The 10665-nt window shown below is 52.3% G+C and overlaps 1 protein-coding gene across 1 annotated transcript in view; it reads right to left on the bottom strand.

Moving 5' to 3' along the window:
• Window positions 1-2449: 2449 nt before the first annotated feature.
• LOC107111272 (cilia- and flagella-associated protein 53-like) overlaps window positions 2450-10665 on the bottom strand; it is a 39866-nt gene continuing 31650 nt past the window's right edge. The window contains exons 4-8 of the mRNA XM_015412218.1: window positions 9758-10061; window positions 7454-7672; window positions 5852-6068; window positions 3452-3554; window positions 2450-2684 (exon numbers count right to left, since the gene is read on the bottom strand). Coding sequence (XP_015267704.1) covers window positions 2450-2684; window positions 3452-3554; window positions 5852-6068; window positions 7454-7672; window positions 9758-10061 — 1078 coding nt within the window. The remainder of the gene's footprint in view (window positions 2685-3451; window positions 3555-5851; window positions 6069-7453; window positions 7673-9757; window positions 10062-10665) is intronic.

Here is a 10665-nt window from a genome sequence, read left to right as displayed (position 1 = left end):
GGTCACACCAGCAGCTGCGTGTGGAGGAGTGGGGAATGAATCAAACCCGGTTCTCCCAGATAAGAGTCCGCGCTCCTAACCGCTACACCAAACTGGCTCTCCGCTAACCACTACACACCAGACTGGTATTCCCTGAAGGCCTCCCATCCAAGTACTTGCCGGGGTCGTCCCTGCTTCGCTTCTGAGATCTGATGAGATCGGGCTTGCCTGGGCTACCCGGGTCAGGGCTACGACACACGATTCAGGAAGCTAAACAGCAAAATCCTTCCCCCCTTTCAAATAAGGGTGGATTTATTTAGACACTGTGATGCCTAAATAAAGTTTTCTTCCCCTATGACGATGAACCTTTTGGCATCCGATACTGTTTATTTTAAGATGTTAACTACTTTTTTTTCCTTTGCTGTCAAATCAGAGCCAACTTATGGTGACCCCAGAGGGTTTTCAAGGCCAGAGAGGTTCAGAGGTGACCAGTGTTCCCTCTAAGCTGAGTGAGTGTGAGCTAGCTCACGGTTTTTTAGCCTCCAGCTCACAGAGGTTTGTCTTAGCTCAGGAAGGAGGGCTCCAGAGCAAACTCATTTATGCAGTAGCCAAATCGCTCGCTCACAACTTTAAGGCCAGTAGCTCACAAAGTAGGATTTCTGCTCACAGGACTCCACATCTTAGAGAGAACATTGGAGGTGACTTGAGATGGCCTGCCTCTGTACATCAGCCCTGGACTTCCTTGGTGGTGTCCTGTCCAGGGACTAACAAGGGCCATGACTGACAGCTCAGGGTCGGGAAATACCTGGAGATTTTGGGGGTGGAGCCTGGGGAGGGCGGGGTTTGGGGAGGGGAGGGACCTCAGCAGGGTATAAGACCATAGAATCCACCCTCCAAACTGCCATTTTCTCCAGGGGGGAGGGACAGTTCTTGCCCATTTGGAAGTCAATTTGTAATAGCAGGAGATCTCTAGGTGCCACCTAGAGGCTGGCAACTCCAACCAGGGCCGACCCTGCTTAGCTTCCGAGATCTGACGGGATTGGGCTCGCCTGGGTTATTTAGACCAGGGCAAGAAATCAGCAGAGGTGGCTTGCCATTGCTTGGCTCTGCACGACCACGGCTGACCCTGCTTAGCTTCCGAGATCTGACGGGATTGGGCTCGCCTGGGTTATTTAGACCAGAGCAAGAGATCAGCGGAGGTGGCTTGCCATTGCCTGGCTCTGCACGGCCACGGCCAATCCTGCTTAGCTTCCGAGATCTGACGGGATTGGGCTCACCTGGGTTATTTAGACCAGGGCAAGAGATCAGCAGAGGTGGTTTGCCATTGCCTGGCTCTGCACGGCCACGGCCAATCCTGCTTCGCTTCCGAGATCTGATGAGATCAGGGTAGCCTTAGCCTTCCAGATCAATGCTAACTTCTTTAAAAACACTCTGTTATGTATTGGGCTGGAATATCCCAGGTCTGTCCATAAGAGGCAGGCTGAGCTTGGAGCTCTGGAACAACAGACCACCAGGATTCTAGAGGCAACCAATGGGGAGGCAACGTTATGCAAATAGAGGTAACCAATGAGGAGACAATGTTATGTAAATAGCCTGTCCTTGGGAGTGGGGTGTGTTTGGGTGTGGGTTTTGCAGGCTACTTGTCATGATCTGGGCTGTGCCACCAGAGGCCTACTGGGCCCTGGGAGCCTGGCTAGCAGTAGGGGAGGCTGGGCCTACAAATCCCAGAAGGCCATGGGAAGTTTTGGAGCCAATTTTGACCAATACAGAAGAAGAGGGCTGGGGAATATCAGAACTGGTACAAGAGGGAAAGCTGTTCTTCTTCCCAGGAAACAGAGCCAGAAGAGACCCTCATCCTGAGGGAAAGGTGAGCAGTCTAAGGCCACTTGAGATAGTGAGCTAGGGACAGTATATATTTAGATGCGTTAGGGCATTTGATGTCTTTTCTTTTATCCACTTACTGTTATTATTCTGCACCTTGTTGTTTGACCTCCTATAAAATAAACTATTTTCCTTGTTGTACTCTGCCTGGTCCTCACACCTGTTATTTGGCCAAAAGGGAGGTCTGAAGGTCTTGGGAGGGTGCTCTGGGCCTTCTCAAGGGAGCCTGGAACCAGAGTGGTGGCAGCGTCAGGTTGCAACCCACCTGAGCCGTGACACCCCACCTGAGCCGTGACACTTCTAAAACAGGGCTGTTGCCCTGGAGTCTTCAGTCTTGTTCCTGACATCACTAAATGAAGCAGAGCTGTTCACTGCGATGCGTCTTGAACCCAGTATTTAACATGCTCTTAAAAGTTTCTACTTTCCTAGAAAACAAAAGATGGATAAAGTCGGTGACCTTTTTAGGAGATGTCTCCCCCCCCCGCCCCCATGTTCATCGAGTAACGTACTCACAAAACAAGGAGGAGAAGTTTACGCTTAACGTTTTTTAAATGCCGTGAATTAGAACGGTTACAAAATAAGGAAGGGGTCAGTGCACAGACGGAGGGCTGCTGGCCAACTGCCTCCGCAAAGGATGGAGGTTGATCAGCTTCATATACGGTCTCGAAAGGACGTCGGCGATCTTCGCCTGCAGGAGCCGCTCGGCTTCCAGGGCCGATTCGTACTCGCGGCGCTCCTCTTCCTTTTCGAAATCCCGGGCTTTCTTGACGTGCTCTATCTGGCCTTGGAGGTCTTCCTGGTATTCCTTTGCTTGCCGCAGGCGCCTGGCAGGAATGTCAGAAAAGAGAACCCGTGTCAACGGAAGGAGCCAGATTCTATGAACGCCAAATAGGTGGAGGTCACGGAACTGGTCCCTCTCCGTGTAGCCTCCTGGGCTTCAGAAGGAGAGTGAGGTGGGGCAAAGGGGGAAAGGCTGAAGGAAGAAAGGGTTCATCAGAAGAAGAAGAGATTGGATTTATACCCCACGCACCCTTCACTCCCCAAAGGAGTCTCAGAGCAACTTACAATCTCCTTTCCCCTCCCCACCACAGACAACCCATGAGGCAGGTGGGGCTGAGAGAGCTCTCTCGAGAACTGCCCTTGAGAGAACAGCTCTGAAATAACGTGACTGACCCAAGGTCGCCAGTCAGAAATGAAAAAAATATATACAGATGCCCTTTCTGACTGGCTTGGGACTGTGTGTTATTTCTGTGGATTGACCCAAGGTCGTGCCAGCAGCTGCAAGTGGAGGAGTGGGGAATCAAACCTGGTTCTCCCAGATTAGAGTCCGTGCTCCTGACCACTACACCAAACTGGCTCTCAAGAGAACTGGGTGGTGCAAAGTGCCATGAAGTCGCAGCTGGCTTAAGGGTTTTCAAGGCAAGAAATGCTCGGAGGCGGTTGGCCGTTGCCTGCCTCCGCATCACAGCCCTGGCATACCTTGGAGGTCTCCCATCTGAAGACTAGCCAGGGCTGACCCTGCTTAGTTTCCGAGGGTCTGAAAAGATCGGGCTCGCCCAGGCCATCCGGGTCAGGTCCAAGATAAAATTACCTAGCATATTTATCCGCTTCTAGACGGTTATATTCTTGCATGGCAGCATTTAACAATGCCTTGTCTGTAAGAAGGTCCTCCTGCTCCTGGGCATTTCTCTGCACTGGGAAAGAGAGAGGGAAGAGTGGGGTCAGGAGACTCATGCAGAAAGGGGATCGAAGTCACCTCAACGCAGCTTGTTGGAGTTTCAAGTTGCTACACTTCAGTCATTACAGAGTTAAGTGTTGTTTGTCAGGAAACAGGGTGTAGCTTTTGTATTGGTCAACCAACAACTTGTTTGTGTAAATGCTGTGATCTAGCATTAATGTATTCACAAGGTTTTATGGCCCTTTGTGTGAAGCACAGGAAGCGCTCTCTTGTAGCCGCTGGGTAGATAGGAAGATGTAGCCGTTAGCAAGTAGAGCTGAAAGTAACTGTAAGCATGTAATCTTGTGTTTTATTTCTTTTTATCCAAAGTACCCTACCCATGATTTGTTTTGTAGTAAAGATATTTTCTTTTAACTAATGTGACTCTTGTGTTTGCAAAACGACCATCGATCTCGAATCTCAGAATCCCTAACACGGCTGCAAGCGGTGCCATCCTTGTTCCTGCAGCTGTTTTAGACCCGAGAGGTCTTCGGTGCAGCAGTTCACTTATTTCACCCAACTGGGGATATGTTAAGAGCAGTGGGTGAAGAAAGACAATCCTGGCACGGACTCCATGATGTAGGCATCTCTTACCCACAGGGGCCATACCAAAAGGAAGACAAGGCTGTCCCAAAAGGGTTTATCCCACGTTGCAAAGGAACTTGCAGTCTTCAGAATTACAATGCAAAAAAAATAATTGGGCACTTGCTGCTTGCCTGGCAGAGCAGTTGAAGGTGCAACCCCCCATGCAGACTGCCTGCCAACAGAGGAAAGATACCTGGTTGGGTGGGCCAACTTTCCCATGCAAGTGGGGATAACCATGTGGAGTGCAGGTCTATCAGTGGCTGTTAGCCACAAGGTCTAGATGGAAGACTCTGTCTGTGGCAATGATGCTCTGTATTCGTGGCATTCTGTGTCACACAGTGGTCAAAACCCAGGTACCATAGAAGGTCCACCAGCAGAGCCCGAACTCCAGAAGCCTTCCCACTGTTGCCCCCCCCCCAAGCACCAAGAATACAGAGCATCACTGCCCCCAGACAGAGTGTTTCATCTAGATCTTGTGGCTAATAGCGACTCGTGGACCTCTGCTCTTAAGAACATAAGAGAAGCCATGTGGGACCAGGCCAATGGCCTATCCAGTCCAGCACTCTGTGTCACACAGTGCCCAAAATGCAGGTACCATCAGGAGGTCCACCAGCAGGGCCAGAACTCCATAAGCCCTCCCACCATTGCCTCCCAAGCACCAAGAATACAGAGTCTCACTGCCCCAGACAGAGTGTTCCATCTAGATCTTGTGGCTAATAGCGACTCATGGACCTCTGCTCTTAAGAACATAAGAGGAGCCATGTGGGACCAGGCCAATGGCCCATCCAGTCCAACATTCTGTGTCACACAGTGGCCAAACCCAAGTTGCCATCAAGAGGCCCACCAGCGGGGCCAGCACTCCAGAAGCCCTCCCACTGTTGCCCCCCAAGCACCAAGAAAACAGAGCGTCATTGCCCCAGACAGAGTGCTCCCTCTATGCCTTGTGGCTAATAGCCACTGATGGACCTCTGCTCCATATATTTATCCAGTCCCCTGTTGAAGCTGTCTATGCTTGTAGCTGCCACCACCTATTGTGGCAGTGAATTCTACGTGCTAATTACTCTTTGGGTGAAGAAGTACTTCCTTTGTTCTAAGCTTAAAAGGTAAAGGTTCCCTTGCTCGAAAGCCAGTCGAACCCGACTCTAGGGATGCGGTGCTCATCTCCGTTTCAAAGCCGAAGAGCCAGCGCTGTCCGAAGACGTTTCCGTGGTCATGTGGCCGGCATGACTAAACACCGAGGCGCACGGAACGCTGTTACCTTCCCACCGAAGTGGTACCTATTTATCTACTTGCAATTTCTTGCTTTCGAACTGCTAGGTTGGCAGGAGCTGGAACTAGAGAATGGGAGCTCACTCCGTCATGCTCATTAATTTCATTGAGTGCTCAAGTCACAAGTACTTGTATTGTGATAAAGAGAGAAAAGTGCTTCTTCCTCTACCTTCTCCATCCCATGCATAATTTTGTAAACCTCCATCCTGTCGCCCCCTCAATCGTCATTTCTCCAAGCTACAGAGCCCTAACCTCTTTAAACCTTTCTTCATAGTGAAAGGTGTTCCATCCCCATAAGAACATAAGAGAAACCATCTTAGCTTTTCTATACCCTTAACATTCCTGTGCCGGTTGGAGTCCAGCGTTCCCGGAGAAGAGCGGCCCGTAAATATGCTAAACGGATAAAGAAAGTGTCCTTACGTTTCTCCTGGAGCTGAAGCTGCCTGGTGTCCAGCACCTCCTTCAGTAGGCGCTCACGGGCCTCCTTCCCTCGCTTCTCCCGCTCGGCCCTCTTGGCCCACATCCGGGCCATCTCCTCCTCCCGCAACTTGTCCATCTCTCTTTCCAGGCGTTTCTCCTCCTCCAGCTGCTCCGCCAGGTATGCCCGATACATCTGCTGCTCCTTCAAGAGCTCCTTCTGCAAAGGGCAGACAGCGCAAAGTCGTCCGGGGGAGGGGGACGGGACACCTGAACTAAACCCACAATTTATGGCGGAACCTCCGGCACAGGAAGTCTCGATAGCTTGGGCTGTTGCTAACCCTCCACAGTCTTCACCTCTGAAGCTCTGGTTCAACCTTTCGACTGCCCAAAACGTTCCACGGCAATTCTATTCTGGCATAGGTAGAGACCAGGGACATAGCCAGAAAATTTGGGGTAGTGGGCAGTGTTCCCTCTAAGTTGGGTTAGTGTGAGCTAGCTCACAGTTTTTTTAGCCTCCGGCTCACACAATAGGCAGTGGCCAGGGGCGTAGCCAGAGAATTTTGGGTACTGGGATGTTGGGAAATCGGGGGGGCGGGGAAGTGGGGGGGGGAATCCCATCGACAGACAAGCAGGCAAAGAAGAGAAGGGTCTTTCCTTACTTGTTGGCCGCACAACAGGAGAAGGTGAGCTGGCAGGCTGGCACGGGAATATGCACTCTGTGCTACAGCAGCAGCAGGCCTCGCCCACCCACTACTGTAGCAGAGAGCACATACCTGCTGAGCATTATTCGCATCAGCTGGCCGGCTCTTCTTCTATAGCAGCTACAATGAATGAGTGCAGCCAGCAGGTAAGGGCAGGGTCAGCGGGAGTTGTGGGGCGTGGGTCACGAGCGAGGGGGCACTGCCCCTAAATGCCCCACTGTGGCCAGGGGGCTGGTAGTGGCCCCTCTTCCCCAGTGAAAAGGAGCAGGGATCACTGATAGGGATTTGTATCCAAAATCTATGGGGCTCCATCCCTGGCACTGGGGTAGTCAAAGGTTTCCTGGTGTGGGGAAGGACTTCTTTTGCCTGACGTTCTGGACAGCTTCTGCCAGTCAAACCAGACCCTACTGAGCTCAGCAGACCAGGGCTGCCACGCCCCAACTAGGGGCAAGGGATTCCCCATCCCAAATTTTCCTGGAAAGTTAAAAACCTGAAAAACTAACCAGCGTACCCCCACACAAAGATGTCACGTCGAAGGAATACCCAGAAGGCACAGCAGTAGCTCTAGGAATCACCGGCAAAACGACAGAGTTTCTGGTGATTCCCAGAGCTACATAGACGTGTAAAACTGGGAAGCCTTGCTGTTGACGTGTGGCATATGCAAATAAGGTATGCTAATGAGCTCCTGCACCTCTTCTTCTACGAAATGACCCCTGCCCAGAAGGCACAGCAGTAGCTCTAGGAATCACCGGCAAAACGACAGAGTTTCTGGTGATTCCCAGAGCTACATAGACGTGTAAAACTGGGAAGCCTTGCTGTTGACCAAGCTGGGATCCAAACGCACCACCCAACCATGGGTCAAGAATCAGGTGGCCAGACGCAAAACCCTCCGCGGCCTTACTTTCCGCCTCTTTTGCTCTTCCGTGTCCTCCTGGGCTTGCTGCAGGATGTGATCCAGGACCTTCATGTCCAGCGCCAGCTCCTCCTGCCTGGCCTGGCCGAGGCGCTTCATCTTCTCCCTCGCGGAAGCCAGCAGCATCTCCCCGCACTCCCGCAGCTTCCGCCGCCTCTCGATCTCGGCACGCTCGTCCTCCAGTTTAAACAGCTGCCGTTCCTCTTCCTGCAGAAGTGGCGAGGGGAGCCGTCAACTCGTCGGTTCCTTCCCTCCAGCCAACCCTTCTTATTTATTTATTTATTTTTACATTTGTATCCCGCCCTCCCCAATGGGCTCAGGGCGGCTAACAGAGGCAAGGTCGTTAGCCTTGCCATAGATAAAAACATATAAAAAAAATAATAAAAACATCAATACTAAAACCACAGTACTCTATCCAATTATTAGTATCCTAGATCGAAGATGGTATCACCGCAGTTCCAGATGGTACTTCCATGGCGTGCATATCCAGTGGCGACGGCTTATCAGATCTTCTGTATTTTCTAGGTTCTTCCTCGGGCCTCGTCGATGCATCCATTAAGATGTCTTGACGGAGGTGATATAGTAGGGCGGCGGCTCCTACTCAAAGGCCTGGCGGAAGAGCTCCGTCTTACAGGCCCTGCGAAACTGCACAAGGTCCCGCAGGGCCCGGATCTCCCTAGGAAGCTCGTTCCACCAGGTAGGAGCCGCCACCGAAAAAGCCCTGGCCCTGGTCACAGCTAGTTTGGCATCCTTGGGGCCCGGGATGACCAACAAATTCTTTCCTCTCTGTGACCTCGGTCTCTCCTAGCTAAAACGCCACCCTCTCCTTTGCTTTGACAGTAGGGGCTTCCTTATCAACAGAGAACGGGTTGGGTCCAAGCATCCTCCAAGCAGGCTTCCCCCAGCCCAGGGAGCCTCCCTTCAACCTAGGTGGCTCTTCCTCCAACAGAGGAAGCCTCCATAGATTGGAGGAAGGCGTGATCTTTTGAGTAGGGGTGCCGAGCCCCTGGTCGGGACAGGGGACTCTCTACCCCGAGCTCCTGTTGCCTGTTGCTGTTCCAGCTGCTGGTGATAGGGGACATTAAAAAAAACAAACTAATTGGCATTGGGCGAGCAGGATGATGTCACCTTCAGGGGAAATTCATATGTGACAGTACTTCTAGGAATTGCTGGAAAACTCTATGGTTTACCATAGAGTTTCTGGCAGTTCCTACAGCAACTGCTGTGGCTTCCATGTTGGCCCCAGAAATGACACCATCATCATACTATTGATGCTGCCCCCCCAATGTCCCTGCCCCCAATCCTCCTGTCGGGTGCCAGGCTGAGCAAATACTTCAAATGCTTCAAGAGACCAATCATGTCCCCCCTCAACCTCCTCTTCTCCAGACTAAACATTCCCAAGTCCCTCAGCCTTTCCTCCTCCTTCTATGCTCAGTCACGGGATGTTGAGTCACACAGACCCGCACCCCGGCACAACTTCCTTTGCCTGATGGAGGCCGTTTTGCTCACGCTTGGCGTCTCTCTGGTTGCAGCCGGCAAGGAATTTCACCCTAGGCCAGATTAACATAAGAACATAAGAGATGCCAATGTTGGATCAGGCCAAAGGCCCATCCAGTCCAACACTCTGTGTCACACAATGGCCAGAAATACCAGGTGACATCAGGAGGTCCACCAGTGGGGCCAGGACCTTAGAAGCCCTCCCCCTGTTGACCCCCCCCAAGCACCAAGATGACAGAGCCTCACTTGCCCCGGAGCCCCTATCTATACCTTGTGGCTAATAGCCACTGATGGACCTCTGCTCCGTATGTTTATCTAATTCCCTTTTGAAGCTGTCCATGCTTGCAGCCGCTAGTGAACCTGGGATGTGTGGGCGTCATTTATAACTTGGCTCACTCGCGTGAGCCACACAAAGCATTCTGTTCTGTATGTTCCATGGTTTGCAGCCTGGATTACAAAGGCTAGAGGGTGGGGGCAAAACAGATGGTTTTGCCCTCAGTCAGGGAGCTGAAACTCGGGGGCCTCTTAAGTTTTGATTTCCTTTCTGTATGTTCCATGGTTTGCAGCCTGGACTACAACGGCTGGAGGGTGGGGGCAAAACAGATGGGTCTTGCCCTCAGTCAGGGAGCTGAACCTGGGGGGCCTCTTAAGTTTTGCTTTCCGCCCTTCCCGACCCCGTGATTCCACCTGGCACGAGGTCTGCCCACGGGGCTCTCCTGGACACAGAGGCAAAGCTTGCTCTCATTGCGAGGGAAGGCCTGCGTGCAACAGCAGATGAGGAACCAGGTACGTTACCATATACTTGGCCTCCTCTTCCTTGAGCCGCCTCTCCTCCTGCCTCTGCGCTTCCGCCACTGCCCTCTGGGTGTTCAGCATGTTCACCATCTCAGAATTCCGCGCCTGTCGGTTCTGCTCCTCCTTTGCGGCTCGCTGCTCCTTGGCCAGCCGGTCCTCCTCCCAGAGAGCCAAGTAGGTGGCCTCCTCCTGCTCTCTCTGCTTCTTCAGCTCCTCCTGCAAGGCCAGCTGGGCCAGGCGATCCTCGCAGACCTCCAGGAGGTGCTTCTTGCTCCACTGCGTTCGGAGCTCTTCGCAATCCGCTCTGAAGAAGAAGAAGAAGAAGAAAAATAGGAGGAGATTGGATTTATATCCCGCCCTTCACTACCCAAAGGTGTCTCAGAGCTGCTTACAAACTCCTTTCCCTTCCCCCTCCCCCACAACAGACACCCTGTGAGGTAGGCGGGGCTGAGAGAGCTCTTGACAGAAACTGCTCTTTTTCAAGAACAGCTCTGACAGAACTATGGCTTGCCCAAGGTAATTCAGCAGGTGCAAGTGGAGGAGTGGGGAATCAAACCTGGTTCTCCCAGGATCAGAAATGCTGTTGGGGACATTTAAATCCACAGCCTGCAGACAAGATCTGCTTCCCCAGCAATGCTTTCTGTGCCCCCAATGGCAGAGGCGAGGTGGGTGGTAGCCAGAGACACGGCCTTCTCAGTGGGGGCACCTTACTTTTGGAATGACCTCCCCATTGAGGTTCACCTGGAGATTTGGGGATGGAGCCTGGGGAGGACAGGGACCTCAGTGGGGTACAATGCCGTAGAGCCCACCCTTCAAAGCATCCGTTTCCTCCAGGGGAACTGATCTTTGTGGTCTGGAGATGAGCTGTAATTCCGGGGGATCCCCAGGTCCCACCTGGAGGCTGGCAT

The sequence above is a fragment of the Gekko japonicus genome, unplaced genomic scaffold, assembly GCF_001447785.1.
Source record: "Gekko japonicus isolate JY-2015 unplaced genomic scaffold, Gekko_japonicus_V1.1 scaffold2480, whole genome shotgun sequence".
NCBI lineage: Eukaryota > Metazoa > Chordata > Lepidosauria > Squamata > Gekkonidae > Gekko > Gekko japonicus.
This window is presented reverse-complemented; position numbering and strand designations above follow the sequence as displayed.